A 23,934-nucleotide genomic window follows, 5' to 3' on the forward strand; every position below is an offset into this window, starting at 1 on the left:
AGAGTGAAGCAGAGCGGTCAGCAGAAACCGGAAGACAAAAAAAACAAAAAAACACGCTGAACTTGAGGATAACCAATATTTGTCTGTACTTTATTTATGATGAATTATGAAACATGTATTTAAAATGAGTGAAAAAATAAAAATATTAATTTGAAATTAAAATAAAAACCGTAGGTATTATTTTGTGCGGCATTAATCACAGAAATTAAATTTTAAATTATTGGTAGATTTTCCTTGAATAATTTATAAGTATTTTTTATATAATTTTTTTATAATTTAAAAAAATAAAAAAATATTTTATTTATTTTTCTAAATGAAGTCTTATTAAAAAAAAAAAAAAAAAGAAAATACAAACTAACGAGGGGGGGGGAGCCACCGGAAGTGCTTAAAAAGTAACGTTCACAGTTCCGCACTTTTACACTTCCTTTACTCGGCCCGAAGCCAAAATGGTACGTATGTCTTTTTTATCGTGCACATCTAATTTGAAAAATTTCTTTATTTTTCTACATTTTTTTTTACATTTTTGATTTACGATATCTTTTTTAAGGTTCCTTTATTTTAATAATATATTTATTCCATGATATTTTCGTTATATTTCGGTAATTTGATTACAATAATTTATTTTCATCTTCATTAAGAACACACATGGTCTCATTTCAATATGGCGTCTTGATTTTATTTGATGTTAAGACGTAAAACAAAATAACATAATTTTGACCGATTTTATTTTCTCGTACATTTTTCTTTCTATTATTTTATTTGTATCACTTATTCATTTTCTTTGTTGTGAAAATTAAAAATAGTATTCGTCGAAAAGAAATGTCACGTGGTGGCTATTTGTACTTCATACCTCGTTTGCCGGATTATAATCTTTCTAGAAATATCCTGAAATATTTTCTCAATTTATTTTGATGCTGTATGAATTAACCTATTTAAAATGAAACAGTTTGGTCTAAAACTTACACGAACTAAATGTTAGATACGTGTTTAAGTAAAATGTTGCACATGGGAACAAACCGTTTTAAACTGTTCTGCAATGTATGTCGGTTTTCAAATTTTTGATGAGTTATGGACTTCAGGATTTGTTTACGAATACACAGATTCGAAAAAATTGTCAAAAAACAAATATATAACAAATGTTATCAAAGATAAGATACGTTACTTTTCTACCTAACTGGATAAGTTTTTATTTAATGTACAATGTTCGAGTTCGAAAAACGAGTAATGTTAAAGACTGCCGGCGAACAAGAAAAGATGTCCACAACTTTGGACACTTGATAATCGTTTCAAACACATAGATTCGAAAAAGTTGTCAAAACAAATAAAAAAAATGGGCTGACGTACACAGGCTCCCATAACGAAATACGCATAGGTTCCGATGTTGTACGCAGCACGTTTCAGGGAGCGCCTTTCAGATAATTTTATTTTTCGTTTGTTTTTTTTTTGGAGTGGGGGGGGGTGTGGAGTTATTATTTATTTATTTTTGGAGAAAGAATATTTTGAATAGAAATAATTATTAAAACAAAAGCAGTCGTGTTCTCGTTGAGCATTTTATTTTTATTCAAGAAAAAGGGTACTCATGCACTTATTGATCCGTGCGGAAATATTTAGAAAAGTTATTCAACATGGTGACCGGAGGGCGTTGTGTAGTACAACTTGTGTACTTATTCTGTACTTTCCCCCAACAATTTAATTTAAAAAAAAAAAAAAAAAAAAAACATCCAGCAAGTGCCAATCTGGACTTGCGCCAATTTTGCTGTTAATAATTAATTATAACTAAAATCTTTGCCCCCCCCCCCAAATATCCATCCAAAAAAAGAAAAACATAAAAATACGAAAAGTTCAAAGTTAAAATAAAACGATCGCACACGCCAAAATTCCATCGTTTCTTTTCAGATTAATAATCGCTCCCTGGACGTAGTGCGTACAACATTGGAGCCGATGCGGATTTCGCTATGGGGGCCCTCAGTCCCTCACTCGTTTCGTGTACATCGGCGAACATGTTTATTCAGCTCGAAAAAGCGTTTACCGCTGTATAGGAAAATTAAAAAATAACGCTGGAGTGCTGGACTCTGTTGAACACGGTAAGTTTGGGAAAATGAGTTAAAAATAAAACTACACACTACTGTTAGAAACTTGCTCAATATGTTACCGTGACATAGGCGGACATATATTCGGTAGGTTTTTAACAATATTTTATATAGTTTTGTTTTTTATTTTTAACTCATTTTCCCAAACTTATCGTATGTTTTTGGGCTGAATAAACATATTACATTAAATAAAAGCATTTTGTTATATATTTGTTTTTTTGTTTGACAACTTTTTCGAATTTGTGTATAGTAATACAAATCCCAAAATTGAAAACTAAATTTAATGACTTAAGAAGGGTGTTCACTTTCTCGTTGTAACGTTCTACTTCATTGCTAGCCTCAATTACTTTGCGCTATTTTACAATAGTTCATTGTACAGGGGGAGACAACTCTCTTACTGAGTTGATTTTTTTCATCTCAATTTATGACACTCGATGCAACGATATTAAATCAAAACCTTCAAAAAAGCTGCGACGATTTTTTTTAATGTAACAAAGTTAACATTAATACAAAATGTATTTAAACGCGACTATTAAGAGAAACCCAACCAACGATATTTTCATTAGATGAAAACATTTAAAAATGAAACTGCGCCAATTATTTTTGGTTTGTGACTGTACACATAGATTCGAAAACATTGTAAAAAAAATAAAAACAAATGTTATAAAAAGCAAGGTAAATTACTTTTCTAACCGGATATGTTTTTAGTGTTTTTATTCGATGTAACATGTTTATTCAGCCTGAAAAAGGGTTTACCGATGTATTGGAAAATTAAAAATGGCGCCGACTCTCTTTGACACGGTAAGTTTGGGAAAAGGAGTTCAAAATAAAAAAAATAGACAAAATACTGTTAGAAACCCGCTCAATATGTTACCGTAACATTCGGTGGGTTTTTAACAGTATTTTGCATATTTTTTTATTTTAATGTTAACTCCTTTTCCCAAACTTACCGTGTCAAAGAGTCGGGCGCCATTTTAAATTTTCCAATACATCGCATATCGGTAAACACTGTTTTTCGAGCTGAATAAACATGTTACATTAAATAAACACTAAAAACATATCCAGTTAAAAGTAACTTACCTTGCCTTTGATAACATTTAGTACCATTTGGGTACTGGTCGCGGTAAGAGTTCCCTGCCGAACAGTGAACACCCTCAAAAAAACAATGACTTCTCCCCACGCAGGCGCAAAGGACATGTTTTAGTTGCCATAGTAACAAAACGATCCTTAATTTTTATCGACATTGTTTTACTGTTTATGAATATTGAAATAAAATACATTACTACACATTTATTAATATCTCACTTTTAATCACTTTTATCGACTTTTTTTTAACTTTTTTTTTTTTACTTTACTTTTACTTATTTTATTTCAATATTCATAAACAGTAAAACAATGTCGATAAAAATTAAGGATCGTTTTGTTACTATGGCAACTAAAACATGTCCTTTGCGCCTGCGTGGGGAGAAGTCATTGTTTTTTTGAAGGTGTTCGGCAGGGAACTCTTACCGCGACCAGTACCTTTTATTTGTTATCTATTTATTTCCATAAGTCCTCTAACGACCCCATTCTTCACCGCGTGAATTTATACTTTTTCCTACTTGTATTACCTGGCTACTGAATTCTTACACATCGCATACTCTTACTACTTTTCATCTACACAAATAATGTTTCCCTTTACGTATTCATTGAATTTCGATTAGCTGAACTCTAAGCATTTCTACATTCTAGACTAACGGTATCAACCTCAAAACCGAACGCTCACTTGCATTTCAATATGGCCTTTTCCGATTACATATATAGGAAAAATCTTCTGGCTTATTAATTATCGCATTAAACACACCACAATCACGCATTACACATGTATTTACACATTTAAAAATTAAAAAAAAAAAAAAGTGGTTGTATGTGCCATTAAACTAATAGGCCACATAAACTTCACCGCACGCTTGTTTACACACATGCGCGTATGTTTTTGTATGCTTGAGTGTGTCTGTGTTCATATGTGTATGCCATAAAGCTATTAAACTTGGACACGTGTTGGTGTTTGTGTTTGCTTTGTGTATGTGTTTTTTGGTTTTCTTGTACATATGTATTATGTTAACATGAATGTGCAGTATCAGAACGGTCGGAAATTAACTTATTTTATTTACTGTTTCGAAGTAAATAAAATCTATTATATAAATCTGACCTGTGTTTGTATGTCTGCCTAAAACTTTTCTCAGCAGCATCGGACGGATCGAAACGGGTACAATCTGAAAGGGTGATGTCTCAGTCGAATGTGAGAATTAAAGAAAATGGTCAATTATTTCCCATAGAAATAGACGTTTGCAATGAAGGAGGGTAGCAAAACGGTGTTCCTTCGTGACAACCAAACACGCTTGCGCAAAAAACATTCTTTCTTGAATTTGTTTGAATAGAAAAATTACTTCGCTGACGCCATCGTGGAGCAATGGTTAACGTGACAGCATCGTTCTTAAGGTTGCACATTCACGTTGACATGACTTTTCTGTTTTGGTATTATTATACAAACACCGTGACAGCGAATTAGTAAAATCTTTTACGTAGTATTCTGTTACGTTTCGGTGTGCTGAACGCGAATCTGAAAACTGGGTTAGGGTTAGGGTACATTTTTTTCTACTAATTCGCTGTCACGGTATTTATATAAATTTACCTCTGTTTTTAACGATTTTTAATATTTAAACGGTTAATTGTGCCTTTTTTTTTTTTTTTCGTTCACTTATTTTCCCTTTATTTCTCCATCACATTTTTTTTTTTTTTTTTTTTTTTTAAACAAGTTTTAACATTTTTTTGTTTGCTTATTTTCCCTTTTATTGTTTACATTTAGAGAGTACCTCAAATTTAATCTCCAAGGATTTATTTATTTCCGATATACGGTTTTCCACAATTTTTTTTTTTTTTTTTTTTTTATTTTTTTTTTTTAAGCTCTTCCTGTTTAAAACCCATGACAGGGCTACCAGGAAAAAGAGCCTGGATATTGATAGGCATTAAGGGCCTTCAAGACCTGAGGAATGACTTATGGGCTAAGTATATGGCCATCAGTTCCAAGGTAGTGATTTTCCCTTGATGGGAGCCACTTTAGTTTTGGCAAATATCAAGGAAGACTAAGCCCCTTGTTTGGCATATAAAGAAAATCCCTAGGCATGTTTGGATGCATCGCAGAAAAAAATGATTTCAACCGGGGAGTCCTTCAAGAATGCACATCTGGGGAATTCAAAGTCCCATAAATTTAAATCTTTGGCATGCAGTTGCCCCAAGGTATGAAAATTTTCAGGGATCTGCTGATCTTATGATAAATTATTTTTCCACAAGTGACTATTATCTTCCCCTGAATAGTAGCAGAAGCAACAACGATGGGTCGTACACTATCTGCAATAAGAACCCCACGTTTAGTTTTGACATTGTCTAAAGCTGTAGGAGTAAATGTAAAAGAATCTTGATGAGGGCAATGTCGATAACACCTTTTCGTGGGTAGTAAGTGGAGATTTTACATTGCAAGTTCACGCATTTGGAATTGCAGGACCGAAAGCTCGAACCCATTTAACCTATCACGGACATTGCTATAAACTGAAAACAAGGAATCACGGTCACAACTAGTGGTGACCAACTTGTCAACAAAAAACTTGTTGGAAATTGTATAAGAGGCCAAATCAGCCTTATCGTTTTCAGCATGGTAGTTGAGAATAAAACTTAAAAATAATTTTATTTTAGGTCGAAACAGTGACATTATGGAGGTGAGGGAAAGGAAACATTATCTCCCTATGCACACTGGGAATTTCGCAAACAAAATATGGACTATCATAGTTCTAGACAAAGAATTCTCCAAATGGAAGTCTGTGCCAAATGACTTATCCATTTCACATAAGTCTAGTTTGACATGTTTGAAGAAAACCCTAAAACAATGTTCTGGCTGAGGAACAATTTCCTCAAATTTAATTTTTAATCAAAGAAGTATTAAGGAATCTCTCCTTTAAATGTAACAATGCCTGATCATAATTATCAGGGCTTATGTCTAAGTTGGAAACAAGGTTGAATACCTTGCTCATTGATTTTGATAAAAGCAGTTTGTCGGCTTTCCTCACGTTGGCCGAACAAAATTCAAATCTCCTGAGGAAACTGAATTCTGAATTTATCCAAAGTTAATGAAGGAAATCAAAAGCATAAAACAAATTTCGACAGCATTGAGCATCACTCGATCAATTTTGCCGTTTCAATTAAATGTTTAGAATAGACATGTGTGCGCGCATGCACACATGTATATTTTTAACTTTTTAGAAAAGCTCTATAATTTTTTCCCCTCCCAATTTTAAGCATTTTCACTGACCAATTATGAATAAAACCTTAAAAAATTAGTTATTCTATGGAGAATCCTTTTAACGTTTTAAATTTGACAATATTGTCATTTTTCTTTTGAGTTTCAATAGAAAATGAAATTTGGGGTTTGAGAATGAAAATTTTTAATTTCAGCAGAAATCATGAACACTACCTTTTAGTCATTTTTTTCGTTCCATATTTTAATTTTTTCAGGTTTTCAATCGCAAATTTGTCGAAGTTGGCCGTGTGGCCTACATTGTGTCTGGCACTTACAGTGGTCGATTGTGTGCCATCACTGATGTCATCGATCAGAACAAGGTATTTTTTTGTATTCGCTTCAAAATTTAATCTTGAAATTTGAATTCTATCAATTAGTCATTGCTGCGATGTCCTATTTTTCGCTTTGAAAAATTGATTTTCAAATTATGTAAATTTTTTTCTTAAAACCTACACAAAATATGGCATTAAAGTAAATTTACAGAAAAAACTGCTTAGCAGCAAAAATATCTACACCAAAAAATGTGAAAAATTAAGAATTTTAATCTAAAAAATATTTAATTATTCATACTATTGTGAACGTTTGTAGAATTTTTTTACCATTTTAAAATTATTTTTCTATATTCCTGCTTTTAAATTAAAATTATTTTTCAAGATTATATAAAAATTATGTTGAAAGTTTCACATTCATGCAAACAAGGAATATATATTATGAAAATTACGTGAAAAAATATTTTTTGTGTGAAAATATTAAAGAATCCTTAATTCAATGATATCTACTAGTTCAAAAAATTTCGAGTTATATCAAATTCATTAAATTGGACTTTGAGGGCTTTTTTCATAATGTTCCTGTAAAAATTAAATTTTTAATTGTTACAATTTACGATGCTTTATTTTTAAAAAAGCAAAAATAAATTCATGCATTTTTTTACTACTACAGAAAACCATAACTTTAGTAAAGGTATTATTTAAACAAAATAATACGTTTTCACTTAGATTTAAATAAAAAATAATGGATTCATTATATTCTGTGATCATTTTTTGATAAATACTGAAAATTTCATTAAAATTAATTTCTTGATTTTTGGTGAATTTTAAGTAAAGGGAGGGGTCAAAATGTTTATTCATTTTGCACATACCTAAACTTTGTTCCATATTTACATTTATCTACAACTTAATATTTAAAATTAAGAATTGTTTGCTTCTAACTCCAGAACATGATGAGTTAAATTTGGAAGTGCCGTCAGATGTACAAGGATGATACTTTTCTAAGCTGAAATTCTGGAGATCAAGTATAAAATAAAATTTGTAATTTTTTCAAGTTTGTGAAATTTTATTTTAATGGGCGGATCTATAAAAGAATAAATTTCTCATTTTTGGTCACACAGAAGACAAATTCTATTCACTTAACAATAAGGTGTTGATAATATAAGCAATGATGTCTTGTACTTGTATAGAAATTCATAAAAGAATTTCTGGTACCAGATATTTTATCAAATGGTTGTTGAAATCTATCCAAATTTGCTTACATTCACATTCTAATATCGGCCATGGTGTAGCATCTGTTAAGTGCTTCTCTTGTATTCAATATACAAATGGCATTTTAATCTCTTTAATGCAACTTAAAACTTTATATTTCTCAAATAATTCGATACAAATTGTTTAAATTCCATCTCTTCTAAGACAAATATTCTAGTTTGTCATTAAGCCAATTGTGACTTGTATGCTTTTTTTATAAATGTTTAATATTGTATGAATTGTTTTTATTAGTATATTTAAAAATATTTTGTATTGTTGAAGGTGTTTGGATAAGATATATCTAGCAGGCCACTTAGAGTTGTCCGGTCATAGATTACGTTTAAATATTCATGCAGATTTTGTATTATACAGCCAATTTTCTTTTGGTTAATATATTGTATCCAATATATTAAGTTGACAAAGTTCTTGTGGTTTTTGACTTTTAAATTCAGATGAACATAAAATTTAATGATCGAAATTACCATCATCAGAATTAACGCACTTTTGCCAACGTAATACGAATGTACTTACGGCAATAATGTAAAAAAAAAAATGCGTTTTGATGGCGACAAAATCACTAAAGATTGTTTTTGAAGAATTTCTTGCACAGAAAGTTGTCAATGTTGGAAAAGGTGGTAAGCAGTAGGTGAGATATCTGGGGAATATGGTAGACAAGGCAGTTTCGTAGCCCAATTTGTTCAACTTTTGCAGGGTCGGTTTAGCAACGTGCAATCGGGTATTGTTGAAGTTTTTGATGCATTTCATCCATTTGTTGACAGTACTTCTCCACCATCATGGTTTCGCCTGCATTCAAAAAAAACTAATGGATGCGACCGATCACAGCTGACCAAGAAGTCAGCATGACCTTCTTTTGATGCAACTTTGGCTTCAGGAAATGTTGAGCTTTTTCGCCATCTAACCACTCAACTGAGCATCACCGGTTGTTGTATAAAAAAATAAACAAGTCACAACCTGATCAAGTAAACAAGTCATTCTTGTTGCGTGACACTTCATAATGGCGTTTCTTTTGGTTGTTGCTCAATCCGTAAGGCACCCATTTAACTAGGCACCGCCAAAACTGGGGGGGGCAGGTCAGTACTTTTTGACGGACCGTCTTTTTAAAAATCTACCAAATATCAGGTAATTATCCGATCAATACGAAATTTTCAGCGATTATTAGGAGAGGAATGAACTTTATAATAGTGTACTTATTTTTCATAAACGATATTTATTTATTTATTTTTTTTTTTTTTTTTTTGTTTACAAAATCCCCCCTTGTTTTGAAGTAGGAACAAATATGCTTAAAATAATCATCTGAAACTGAACAAAACATATTGTGTTGTTGTAAGGGACAGAATTATAGATTTAAAAATAAAAAAAAAAATTGTTTGCATACCTTATTTTGACGTCTGAATATCAGAACTTCGATTGTGTTTAATTATCCCGCTTTTGAGTTTTGAAGTGTGAAATTCGGTGAATATGTTAAGTAAAATAATTAAGTTAAGCAAAACGAAAAAAAAATTTTTTTCAATATTTATACGAAAAAAGCCATTTTAAAATCTTTGATAAATAAATTAACAATTTTTTTTAGCGAGCCGAATAATGCATGACCATTATTAAACGGGACATGCTTTGAATAATCGATACAAAAAAAAAATTCGATAAATATTGTGCCCTTTGTGTTAAAAATAGCATTTTTTTCGATCTCGTTTGAAAACGTTTGCCGCCTTTCGACTACGGTGGACCAAACGCGCTGAAATAAATTTTTTTATTCTGCTTTAAATTGCCCCCACACACATACACATTAAAAACAAAACTCATACAAATGGTCACCCATCTGGTACTGGCCAGCCTCAGCTTAATAATATATTGAAATTTTCGTCACTGAAAAATAAGTTTTTTTGGCCTGTTTGGTCTTCCATAGTTTGCTTCTTATCAAATGCAAACGTAAACAGTGTCGATCTAAACTCTAGATCGATGCGAAATAACTGGTTACCTATATGAATAAGTGGAATTATTTGAAGTCCAGGTACTTATATTATAATATTTTTGCATATTCTCTTAGAAAATCATCCTAAATCTTAGACAATAAATAAATAAATTATTTCAAAAACCTTTTTTTTTTTTTTTTTTTTTTTTTTTTTTTAAATATTTATGTACGTTTTTTGTGCAAGACAAAAAATGTCAATTAACTTTTTGGGAAAATTTAACATTTAAAATTTAATTAAAAATAGAAAAAGTTTACATTCTTTTTTCTATATGATAAAATTCAGGGTTTTATCTTTCTGGAAAAAAAAAGTTACTCAGAAATCATGGATTTTAATAAATGTAATTTTGTTTTAAAAAACAACTTGATTTTGCGGCCATTTTTGGCGGTGCCTACATTTAACAAGCTATTTTTGTCTTTCCAATCTCAAGTGGTTGGAAATTGTCGTATACATTACATCTAGTTCAAAAGCAAATTCTCAAACAGTTGTGTGTGGATTGGCTTCGACTAAAACTCTTAATTGTCCGTTGTCAACATCCGATGGCCAAACACTAACTCCTCATATTCCAAATTCGCTGCCACCACAAAATTTCTTAAACCACCATGCTGTGTGTTCAGTAGTTCTGGGCCAAGTGCTTTGTTGATATTGCAAACTGTTTCAGCAGCTTTTCGGCCTAGCTTGAATTGAAATAAGAAAATTGTATGAATTTGCTTTTTGCTATCTTTCAACGTTCTGAAAAAGACAATTGTTTAAAACGATTGTAAAGAGCGAAAATGCTTTTTAAATTAAAGGTATGATAACGCAAACTTATTTGAAATTAAAACTTAAAATTCCACAAGAACTTAACCTAATATAGTGATTTCAAGTTTTTTTTTTTTTTTTTAAATCTGGAGACTAAAAATTAACATTAGTTTGGAGACTATCCCTCACAAACAAGGTCATATATACATCTTTTCGACCTTTAAAACTAATTAAAAAATTGTCCCAACTCCTTCAGTAGATTTTTTTTTGCGAGTCAATTTCTTGTAATCGTTGCATTTTCCAAGAATTTACACTAATAATATAAATTATGAGGATCATCAGCTTTTGTACCGACTTTTTATGATTTTTATTGTAATATTCTGAAAACATGTTAAATTTAAAACAATTTAAAATCAACAATGTATATAGATATTTTGCCATTTATAAGGTTTTTAGAAATTTTTACATTTGTTTCAATAACCATCTAATATTTTTAAAACGTAATTTTCTATAGCATTAAAGATTTTGAATAAAATTTATGCACTTATAAACGTTTATCATCCCCCTCATTTCTTCACTCATAAACAGATCTGCACTTTTCTCAATAATCATGCCTTAAGATTTTTTTTTTTTTAATTTTACACAAACATTAGTTATGGTGAAAGTAACTTTTTCACTTGTGAAGGGGACTCCACATTCTCAGTGTGTTAATGTTTAAAATTATTTAAGAAATTGTCTATTATTCCAGAACATGATGAGTAAAAATTTGGAAGTGCCGTCAGATATACAAGGACGATAATTTTCTAAACTGAAATTCTGGAATTTAAAGACAAAATTAGTGAAAAAAAAAATTTAATTTTCTTGAAATTTATCCTAATTTTTTAATTGCAAATTTTATTTTAAACTAGCAGTTAAGCTCAGCTTTGCTCGAGCCCTATGTACTGTTCATAACTTTGTGAATGTGTGTGTGTGTATATATATATATATATATATATATATATATATATATATATATTAAAGTTTGACTCGTGTCTACATCTAAAATTTCAAGTGTTTAGACCCAAAATTGGTGGAGAAGTTTGGTAGAGTCTGCAATGGTCAACTCTTTAAATTTTGACCTGCAGCCAAATTTTTGCCCTACCAAAAATTGGCAGAGGTCTTTTCTTTTCTTTTTTCTCTTTTCTTTTTTCTCTTTTCTTTTCTCTTTTTTCTCTTCTTTTCTCTTTTCTTTTTTCTTTTCTTTTTTCTTTTCTTTTTTCTCTTTTCTTTTTTCTCTTTTCTTTTTTCTCTTTTCTTTTTTCTCTTTTCTTTTTTCTCTTTTCTTTTTTCTCTTTTCTTTTTTCTCTTTTCTCTTTTCTCTTTTCTTTTTCTCTTTTCTTTTTCTCTTTTCTTTTTCTCTTTTCTTTTTTTTAACTTTGACCCAAATTTTGACCTAGGCTACGCATTGAATTTGTGTTTGTTAATGTATAAAATTTTTAACACATACAACTTTAATCTTTGAAATGTTTGCATCTAACTCCAGAACATGATGAGTTAAATTTGGAAGTGCCGTCAGATATAAAAGGACGATAATTTTCTAAACTGAATTTCTGGAGTTCATATGCAAAGAAAGTATGATTTTGTTTGGTCAAGTGTAACTCGATTTTAAGCTAATTAATCTCTAACTCCAGAACATGAGTTCAATTTGAAAGGTGCCTTATCAAAAGTTTACAAAATCTGTTATTTTTGTTTTTTTTATTAATCTGATATTCTAGAAGCAGTTTATTTTTTAAATAAAAGGTTAGTAATACCAAATATTTGAAGATTTTTGTTTTCTTGTCATATTATTTTACAAGTTTATCTTACATATTTACATTTATCTGCAATTTTTTAATGTTTAAAATTAAGAATTGTTTTCTAACTCCAGAACATGATGAGTTAAATTTGGAAGTGCCGTCAGATATACAAGGACGATAATTTTCTAAACTGAATTTCTGGAGTTCATATGCAAAGAAAGTATGATTTTGTTTGGTCAAGTGTAACTCGATTTTAAGCTAATTAATCTCTAACTCCAGAATATGAGTTCAATTTGAAAGGTGCCTTATCAAGTTTACAAAATCCGTTATTTTTGTTTTTTTTATTAATCTGATATTCTAGAAGCAGTTTATTTTTTAAATAAAAGGTTAGTAATACCAAATATTTGAAGATTTTTGTTTTCTTGTCATATTATTTTACAAGTTTATCTTACATATTTACATTTATCTGCAATTTTTTAATGTTTAAAATTAAGAATTATTTTCTAACCCCAGAACATGATGAGTTAAATTTGGAAGTGCCGTCAGATATACAAGGACGATAATTTTCTAAACTGAATTTCTGGAGAACAAATATAAAATGATAAAATTTGTAAATTTTTCAAGTTTATGAAATTTATGTAACATTAATCATTACTCGAAAGTATTTTAAATGAATGGATAAGATAAGCTTTTAAATTTTGGAGATGTTTCAACAACTATAACAGACTTGTAAATGTTTTAATGAGTTTTTCTGAGTGGAATCACTGTAGGAGAACTGGCCCCAACATTTGTTTTTTTTTTCTGTGAGCATGTTTTGGTCTCCATAAATAATTAAGTTTGTAAATGTGATTAGTGGCCAGTTTTTGTTTTAATTTGTCCAAAAATCGGATTTTAACTTTTCTCAATTCTGTTGAGGAATGCCAACTGAAATTCTGGAGTTTTTATATGCTAATTAACTATTTTAATGTTGCAAAAATGTATAATATCTAATTTTCAATTGTTGTGGGAAGAATAAGTGTAGATATTTGACTTTTGTTGCAATATAGTTGAATCATCAATCAGTGTTATTAATCTTTTGATTTTGTTTAGTAATCTCTCAATATTCTTTTACAAAACTGTTCTGGTCAATCTTGGGTTGCCTATCTCCCAGGCATTACCTCACCCCTTTAGAAAAGGATTGCTTTATTACTGATCACCTGAGATACTCTAAGCCTGAATATTGATCATAAATTCACCACCTGTTCACCTATCAGTTATAAAAATGAAGTTGCCTAATCAGCCTCCTCCTCCTCCCTCTTAATTTCTTTTCAATTCTATTAAGAGACTTTATTGAAGCTTATCTTGTCATTTTATGCTCTATTTTCTCACTCTTCTTTACATAAAGATTTGGAGATTGTAGCTTTTCTGGCATGTGAGATGGATGAAATCCTGTAAACATTTTTAGAACCTGATTAAATAAAGAATAAGGTTGACTTTTAAAAGGATTATTTAATAATTCAATATCCTAGAAAGTAAAAATATTTTCTATAGCATAAATATTTTAAAAGTGGGTAACAAAGAAAATTTTTAGTACTTTGTTGTTTCACCAAACATAAGACTGTCAAATGTAATCGAACAAACTAAAAGTCTATATTTTTTTTTTTTTTCAAAGAAGTTAAGGAAAAAAACTTAATATTTAAGTGTATTTTTCAATGTTTTTGTTCTACAGAATATAAACTGAATTTGTTTTTACCCTAACCTTTTTGATAGTTAAATAAAAATTAAGTTTTAAAAAAATGTAAAAGTTGATCTGTGTAATTGATTGAAAAATAGTTTGCCTTATATTTGTATTTTTCTCCGGTCGTAGTAATAGCTGTTTACGTCACAACTGCAAATACCTATTCCTTAAATGCACCAAAAAGTTAGTTTTTTGTGTAAAAAATTTTTTTCTCTTTGCTTTTTTTTTTTTTTTAATAAACATTTACAACTTTTTAATGTTTAAGAATTTTTTGCCTCTAACTCCAGAACGTGATGAGTTAAGTTTGGAAGTGCCGTCAGATATACGAGGACGATAATTTCCTAAACTGAAATTCTGGAATTTATAGGCAAATTAGTGAGGAAAAGTTAAGCTCTAATCGTTAATATTTCAAATGAATGCTTTAACAAACACAAGTTAAATATGGAAACTTAGTTCAACAATAATAAACTCCTTATTTAATTAATTGGAATGTAAATAACAAACTCTAGGAAATGTTCTAGAATGATGGGGGGGGGGGCTTCTGATGTGAAACAAAACTCTGGATGGTCGTGTCAATCCTGTGGACTTGTGTTCGAACAACTAAATTCTCACTAGTACTCGATTCAACTTGCAATTTTATTTTTCATACATAAATTTTTTTTTTAATTTAAAATAGATTGTTAAAATGTTTGGTTTTATCTTTTGTTTTCATATTTAGGAATTTTGTTTTCTGGCATTTAATAGAATTCTTTTTTTAAAGGAATGCATATTTCATTTGATTCTGGAAGCATCTATAAATTGAATTCTATTTTACATTACAAGCTGTTTTTATTCAATTCTTTATTAATAGTATTTAACTATATGATGTTGGAACCCTTAAACTTAATTTTATTTCTCATTTTAAACAAATTTTCCTCCTTTCTTTTAGGCTCTGGTTATCGGACCTTTGACAGGTGTCCCACTCCGTGCCATCAATTTCAAAAGTCTTCATTTGACTCGATTTGTTCTGAATTTCCGCCATTCTGCCAAAAGCCAAGAAGTGAAGACAGCTTGGGAAAGAAAAGCCATTAGCAGGCGTTGGGCTCAGACTAAATGGGCAAAGAAAATTGAATGCAGGAAAAAGGTATGCTTTTTTTTTTTTTTTTTAACCTCCAATTTATTTGGATTTCTCTTTATTGAATATACAACTTTTAATCTTTAAAATAAAATTGCCTATAATTCCAGAACGTGATGAGTTAAATTTGGAAGTGCCGTCAGATATACAAGGACGATGATTTTCTAAACTGAAATTCTGAAATTTATAGGCAAATTAAGAAAATTTATAATTTTTCCCAGGTTTTTGAAATCTTATTTGTGTGTGCAGCATTATTGATCTTAAACGAACAAATTATTTAAGAGAACATAATTCAGATGCACACCTTTGTCTGATGGAAAGATCGGCCACAATCTTATCTTATGTCTCTATTGCATAGAGTATTGCAAAAGTTATGTGGTGAACATTAACTCTAAAAAATTGTTTTTGATCAAAATTTTGCATGATAGTTACTGTTATTAAAGAACATCTGATCGATCAAATTTAGAAAAATCAGAAATTAAAATAAATTTTAAAAATACGCAACTTGTCATGGTCATATTAGGTGCAGCATGATTGCCCAAATAGCCAGTGTCCATGAATCCTTTTTTGACTTCAATTTTCTGAGCACGAATTGTGTTTGCGCAAATGTTCTCACACCTATACATACCAAATTTAATCACAGCTTAACTAGATGCAAGATGTTGCATCCAGTTTGTTCATGCAATAAATAAACTCCTCTTTGTCATTGCTTCTTGCAATAGTGGACATTGCAGGTCAATTTATTTTACTATACTTTGCAAAAGCAGATGGACAATTAAAAAAAATACCTAGGCTACGCATTGAATTTGTGTTTGTTAATGTATAAAATTAACACATACAACTTTAATCTTTGAAATGTTTGCATCTAACTCCAGAACATGATGAGTTAAATTTGGAAGTGCCGTCAGATATACAAGGACGATAATTTTCTAAACTGAATTTCTGGAGTTCATATGCAAAGAAAGTATGATTTTGTTTGGTCAAGTGTAACTCGATTTTAAGCTAATTAATCTCTAACTCCAGAACATGAGTTCAATTTGAAAGGTGCCTTATCAAAAGTTTACAAAATCCGTTATTCTTGTTTTTTTATTAATCTGATATTCTAGAAGCAGTTTATTTTTTAAATAAAAGGTTAGTAATACCAAATATTTGAAGATTTTTGTTTTCTTGTCATATTATTTTACAAGTTTATCTTACATATTTACATTTATCTGCAATTTTTTAATGTTTAAAATTAAGAATTGTTTTCTAACTCCAGAACATGATGAGTTAAATTTGGAAGTGCCGTCAGATATACAAGGACGATAATTTTCTAAACTGAATTTCTGGAGTTCATATGCAAAGAAAGTATGATTTGTTTGGTCAAATGTAACTCGATTTTAAGGGAATTAATCTTAGGGAAACTGGATCGAAAAAAAAAAAAAAAAATTCTCTTTAGAATCCTGCTCTAAGAACAGACAGCACATTTTTATCTCTGTTTTAGAAAAAGTCTCCTTTTATTTTGTTTTACATCATATTCGGCAAACTTTAATGGTTTAAGAATCGTTTTCTAACTTCAGAACATGATGAGTTCAATTTGGAAGTGCGGTCAGATATACGAGATTTTAATATTTTATTTGATGAATTGAATATTGTAAACATTTTTATCAAGTTTCAAAAATCCTTTTTTTGCTGTCTCTAAATTCTGTTTTAAGTTAGACCCTAGCATTTCAACCATGTTTATCCAAATGATGTGGACGTTGTGTTATTGTTTGCAAACATTCTCAGAAATTCCTTCTTGATAGGAAATAGATGAGTGGCGTATTATTCTAAATCTTGTGTGAAAATATGTCATGCCAGCAACACAGCGTCATCGTGTAGATTTAAGATTGCCGTTTATGAATTCACTTTCTGTGAGCGTGTTATGATCAGCATGATGAATTAGTAATAGAGGTTTGTAAATGTGGCTAGAAAATAGATTTAATTTTTCTACTATGGATTCATCAAACATAAAAGTTAATGAGTATCATGCGGGATGAGACAACATTGATCAGTAATGGTTCAGCTTTGGTAGGATTTGATTTTTTTAAGAGGATGAATTCAACGAGAACTTAATTACATTAGCTTTGAAAACTACCGTGTTGTAATTAGCTGTAGATGCAATCCTGCTGTATTGTGTTCTACAAAAGGATAATGTTTGAATTGGTTACCACACATTTTTCAAGTCTCTTTACATAGACACAGTAAAGACTTCTTTACCATTGGTGATTCATATTATCTTCACTTAATGCTGTAATCAGTTGGTGAATGTCAATGTTTTTTTATATATGGTTGATATGTTTAAAATAATTTAATGAATAATAAAATATGTAGCATCTTTTATTATGACTTTGCTTTTATGGAGAACAGGCCTTTAAAAAATGTGCAATTTTTTACATAGATCATGTCTGTTACGAGAAATAATTTAAAAAAATAATTAAAGTTAGAATATTTAGTCTTTTATATATATACTAGCTGTACCCTGCCATGCGTTGCTGTGGCTAAATTTGGTGTAATGGAAAATTCTAATAAAAAGAGAAAATGCATGTTTCTTATATTCTTAGTACAGCAATCCACTCTAAAAAAAAAAAAAATGGTACTCTTGCAGGATTGGATCCTGATCCTCAGGATTACCATCAATCATTGCTTGGGCTCGACCAACAATCAGTGGACAAAGCTAACCTTGAAACGCTAAATGTTTTTTTTTTTTTTTTTCTGTATACAAAAATGTGAGTTAGTAATTAATATTTGAGTGATGGAGGGGGGGGGGTTACTATACACAGATTCAAAAAAGTTGTCCAAAAACAAATGAAAGCAAAGGTAAGTTACATTTCTACCTAACTGGATAATTGTTTAGTGTTTTTATGTAAGGTAAAATGTTTAATCGGCTGGAAAAACAGAAATGGTTGCAGACTGTTAATTTTGGGAAATGAAGTTGAAAACTAAAAACTATACAATAGTGTCAAAAACCTGCCGAATATGTTACCGTGACATAGGCTGAAATAATCGGTGGGTTTGTGACAGTATTTTGTATAGTTTTTTATTTTTAACTCACTTTCTCAAACTTAACATAATCAACAGTGTCCGCCACCATTTGTATCTTTCAAATACACCGATAAACACTGTTTTTCGAGCTGACTAAACGTTACATTAAATGAAAAGGGTTTGTATTAACAGATACAAAGAAGTTGTCAAATAAATGTTATCAAAAGGCAAGAAAAGTTCTACCTAACTGGATAAGATTGTAGTGTTTTTGTGTAATGTATAATGTTTAATCGGTTCAAAAACATGCAGTGTTTATCGGTATATTTGAAAAATACAAATGGCGGCAGACTGTATCGAACACGTTGAGTTTGCGGAAATTTTGGGAAAATGAGTTTAAACTAAAAACTATACAAAATACTGTTAGGAACTCACTCAATATATGTTACTGTGATGTAGGCTGACATATAATCAGTGGTTTTAAATTTTGATCGATACAGGTAACGACTTTTAAGAGTCCCTTTTAGTGATTACCTGGTTTGAGGATATTATACAACTAAATGGCAAATCTGCCCCAAAAATCCGGTATTATTTTACTTTAAGGCCCGTCTCATGTTCGTATATAACGAAATATTTTATTGTAGATTTCAGTGTACTAAAAACGAATCTGCAAACCGTTTCCGTCGCAAAAAGAAAGTTTTCATGATACGAAGAAATTACTTTTTCGAAAAGTGGGTGATCAATTTTCAATTTAAATTAAACTTAGAATGAGCACCCACTTTCTGGCCACCTGAGAGAGGGGCATTTTTCGGGGGGGGGGGGCTCCAACCAATTTAAGCAGGTAATTTTAAAGGATTTTCCAAGGGTAGAAAGAAAGCCCCCACCCCAAAAATCGTGGCCACAAAGTGGGTGATCATTTTACGTTAAATTATTATGGAAAAGTGATCCTTCACTTTTTTAAACTAACATTTCTTCATATCTTGGAAACTACTCGTTTGCCTTAATTATAAAGGTTATTTTCGTTTTCAGCGACCCCGAAAACCTATAGGAGTGGTAATTTTAAAGGAATTTTTGAGGGTGGAGTAATTCTTCTTTTTTTTTTTTTTTTTTTTTTTTTTTTTTTTTTTTTTTCTCAATAACATAAGAAATTAAGAATTAGACAAATGTATGGTGCTAATGCACTTACCGATCCGTACTATTTTTTAAATCGTATTTCAAGTTTAATTAAAGTTTTGTTTTTGTTTTTTATTCAATTGTATTCTAAATAATGTTAATGCTTCTGTACTGTTCCTTGTCTGCTTAAGTTTAATTTTTGTTTATTAAATTGTTAGGTGAAAGTCCAGAATAGTTACAAAACACCCTCTTTTCCCCATGTTAAGAATGGCTTTTTAAATAACATTATTTTAGCACGGATCAATAAGTGCACGAGTACCCAATTTCTTTAATAAAGAAAAAGCATTCATAATTTAGAATAGATGCAAAACTCCCTCCCCATGTTAAGAATAGCTTTCTAAATAACGGTATTATTTCAGCACGGTACCTTCTCTGCATAAGTACTATCTTTTGTTTATTAAATTGTTAGGTGAAAATATAAAATAGTTACAGAACACTCTCCCTTTCTCATGTTAAGAATGGCTTTCTTAATAGCATTATTTCAGCACGGTACCTTCTCTGCATAAGTACCATCTTTTGTTAAATTGTTAGGTGAAAGTATAGAATAGTAACAAAACGTCCTCCCCATGTTAAGAATGGCTTTCTAAATAACATTATATTATGGTACTTTCTCTGCATAAGTACTATGTTTTGTTTATTAAATTGTTAGGTGAAAGTACAGTACTCATGCAGAGTGATCCGTGCTGTAATAATAACAACGTTAATATTTAAAAAGTCATTTTTAACCTTACAATCGAATAAAAAAAAAAAAACATAATAAGACTGTAATTAAACCTGGAAATACGATTTAAAAAATAGCGCGGACAAAAATAAACTGTACTTTACCAACCAATCTTATATCGAAAAAAAACTCAAAAAGCAAGCGACAAACTTTTTTTTTTTTGGCCTTATATAATAAAGAAAAAATGTGTAAATTAAAAAATTTGGAAGATAAACAAATGAATTATTTTTATTTTATTTTTTTTTATTTATTTATTTATTTTTTTTTTACTTATCGAGTTAACAGAAAATGAAATCTTTCGTCAATTCGTGGCTGTGAAATGAATCGAACCGGAAGTTCAGTTTTATCAACAGAACAGATTCGCAGTAACGGCTTACGAAAATATATTTATTTTATTTAATATTTTAATAATTCGCGAGGTAAATTTATTTTTATAACATAAAAACATACCTCGACTCTAAAAATGGGTTGTCTGAAAATTTCAAATAAATTGGTAACGTAGAAATATGGTTTTATTCACTTGTAACGAACCAAATTTACGTTATATATATATATATATATACTAACAGACCACCCGGCATTGTCTGGTCATAAAATATGCTTAAATACGATATTTTGATTAATGCAGATTTTGTATTATATTGTACTCAATATATAATGATTTAAAGTAAAAAAAAAAAAAAAATAAAAAAAATAGCTAGTGCGCCACCACCGAGAATAGAAACCAAAACATTTAGCTTAGAATTTATTTTTGCCTCTGTCGTTAATGGCTGAGCTATAAAGACATGTTTGCTGAAAGGCTAAAAATTAAAACATGAACCAATTGCTATTACGTTACAAATGCCGTCGTTCGACCTTCACCTAGCAAATTCCATTTCTTTAATTTTTGCTTTTGCACCGATTTTTTTCCCTGACTAAAACTCAAATATAAAGTTTTGTATGGGTTTGAATACCTTATATATTGAATTTCATGTCTGTAGACCCAAAACTGACAGAAGTTTGATAGGCAAAATTTCTTAAATGCATATACGCATACATATAGAAAGAGGTTTGTTTACTGTAACCTTTTTATGCAAGTATAATTCATGTAGATATTCTACATGAATATAATTACACGATATAGTTAACTAAAGATGATCATCCCATAAGAAAATTGAAAAAAACTAATAGGAAATTAATTAAAATTAATGTTAAAAAATATATGCAAATTAGCTGGATCTTTTGTTAGTTAATGCAATTCCATGACCCATATACAAGTTGTATTTTCTTTTTAAATAAATAAAAATTGTTTTTAATATGAACATCAATGCACAAAACAAGCCAAATTAAAAGGAGTAATATATATACACACACTTTTTGTTTTTCTTACATAAGCATTAATGTTGCTATACATTCATAAGTATGTTTTGGTCAGCCAGTTACAAGTAACTAGAGACCTTATTGCTTAAACTTTTTGTATGAGCAATGTGTATCAACATATGAATGCGTATGTAAGACAAAAAGTATATCTTGCTCTACTTCAGTATTGAGCACTTTTGTATTAACCACATTAAAACTTCATTGGTTGCTTTATCTCTGGAAAATATTAACACAAAATTATATATATATATATACACACACACACAACTGGAATTGATTAAGATAATGGTGATGAAAAGATATCTCCACTAAAATATAAATCAACTTTTTCAAAGGAACCCTGGAGTATAAAAAGTTGTATCTCGTCTGGTCACTTTCTCCCTACTGAATCCTCTTTTAACATCAATTTTCTGAGCACGAATTGTGTTTGCGCAAATGTTCTCACACCTATACATACCAAGTTTAATCACAGCTTAACTAGACGCAAGATGTTGCATCTAGTTTGTTCATGCAATAAATAAAATGCTCTTTGTCATTGCTTCTTGCAATAGTGGACATTGCAGGTCAATTTATTTTACTATACTTTGCAAAAGCAGATGGACAATTAAAAAAAATACCTAGGCTACGCATTGAATTTGTGTTTGTTAATGTATAAAATTTTTAACACATACAACTTTAATCTTTGAAATGTTTGCATCTAACTCCAGAACATGATGAGTTAAATTTGGAAGTGCCGTCAGATATACAAGGACGATAATTTTCTAAACTGAATTTCTGGAGTTCATATGCAAAGAAAGTATGATTTTGTTTGGTCAAGTGTAACTCGATTTTAAGCTAATTAATCTCTAACTCCAGAATATGAGTTCAATTTGAAAGGTGCCTTATCAAGTTTACAAAATCCGTTATTTTTGTTTTTTTTATTAATCTGATATTCTAGAAGCAGTTTATTTTTTAAATAAAAGGTTAGTAATACCAAATATTTGAAGATTTTTGTTTTCTTGTCATATTATTTTACAAGTTTATCTTACATATTTACATTTATCTGCAATTTTTTAATGTTTAAAATTAAGAATTGTTTTCTAACCCCAGAACATGATGAGTTAAATTTGGAAGTGCCGTCAGATATACAAGGACGATAATTTTCTAAACTGAATTTCTGGAGAACAAATATAAAATGATAAAATTTGTAAATTTTTCAAGTTTATGAAATTTATGTAACATTAATCATTACTCGAAAGTATTTTAAATGAATGGATAAGATAAGCTTTTAAATTTTGGAGATGTTTCAACAACTATAACAGACTTGTAAATGTTTTAATATGAGTTTTTCTGAGTGGAATCACTGTAGGAGAACTGAACCCAACATTTTTTTTTTTTTTTTTTTTTTTTTTTTCTTTCTGTGAGCATGTTTTGGTCTCCATAAATAATTAATAGTTTCTAAATGTGATTAGTGGACAGTTTTTGTTTTAATTTGTCCAAAAATCAAATTCTAACTTTTCTCAATTCTGTTGAGTTTTATCTTTGGTCACTAATGAGTGTCTTCTCTCTTATAAAAAGCATATATTACGATTTTATGAAATTCATTGTTACACAATCAAATTCTATAAAAGTTGATGTCTGTACAAACTTGATTTAACCTTGAAAAATAATTTTCATTTTTTCAGAAAGCTCAAATGACAGATTTTGATCGTTACAAGTTGATGAGAGCTAAACAATCGGTGAGTTGAAATATTTATTTTCTTGTCAAATTTTAATTATTTGATCATTTTGTTGAATTTGTCAAAGAAAAGCTAATCATAGTCAACATAATTTACATTGAATACTTGTGTTTGAATTGTAATTGTTACACTTACACTGACTACGTTTTTATGAATTCATATTTTCTTCTGTTACTAAATAAGGTAGAATATGAAAAGGAAAAAGGAAACCATCTTATCTAAAACTTTAGCAATGTCAATTCAGAAAAGCAGTTGACTGCAATTCTTTTGACTCCAAGCTCATCCAAGGTTAGGATTATAGTGGCTATCCATTGTTTTGTGACTGTTGAAACTGAACATATTTCTAAATGTTTCAAGATCATTTATTTTTTTTTTTAAGCCTTGATAAACTAATTTAAAGTAGTAAAACTGTAAGAGTTGATGTAGAGTTGCAAGTAAATTTAAATTTTTAATCTTTCATTACAGAGGAACAAGATAATCCGTTTACAAGTTGGAAAGCTTCGTAAGAAGCCCCTTAGAGAGGTTTTACCTAAAACTCAACCTCCCAAACCAAGAGCTGTTTACAAGCCACGACCCAAGTCCAAGAAAAAGGATCTTGTGAAGAAGCCTACAACAGCACCCAAGAGCACAAAGCCTGTTTCTGCCAAATAAGCAGTGGATATTAAAAAAATAAAAACATTTACAACAA

At 29.9% G+C, this 23,934-nt stretch overlaps 1 protein-coding gene across 1 annotated transcript; it reads left to right on the top strand.

Annotated features, from left to right (window-relative positions):
* Positions 1 to 402: 402 nt before the first annotated feature.
* Positions 403 to 23,934, top strand: LOC145284960 (large ribosomal subunit protein eL14-like). The gene is made up of 5 exons (XM_080134063.1): positions 403 to 449; positions 6,639 to 6,743; positions 15,090 to 15,284; positions 23,193 to 23,246; positions 23,712 to 23,934. The coding sequence occupies exons 1-5, from the start codon at positions 447 to 449 to the stop codon at positions 23,895 to 23,897; spliced, it is 543 nt and encodes a 180-aa protein (XP_079990189.1). The 5' UTR covers positions 403 to 446; the 3' UTR covers positions 23,898 to 23,934.

This window comes from Euprymna scolopes, chromosome 9 (assembly GCF_053919585.1).
Source record: "Euprymna scolopes isolate OS-2025 chromosome 9, ASM5391958v1, whole genome shotgun sequence".
NCBI lineage: Eukaryota > Metazoa > Mollusca > Cephalopoda > Sepiida > Sepiolidae > Euprymna > Euprymna scolopes.

Excerpts from the sequence above, each read along its gene's own strand:
- LOC145284960 (XM_080134063.1), top strand. Across the intron at positions 15,285-23,192 it reads AAATTGAATGCAGGAAAAAG|AAAGCTCAAATGACAGATTT; the intron begins GTATGCTTTTTT and ends TCATTTTTTCAG. Across the intron at positions 23,247-23,711 it reads TGATGAGAGCTAAACAATCG|AGGAACAAGATAATCCGTTT; the intron begins GTGAGTTGAAAT and ends CTTTCATTACAG.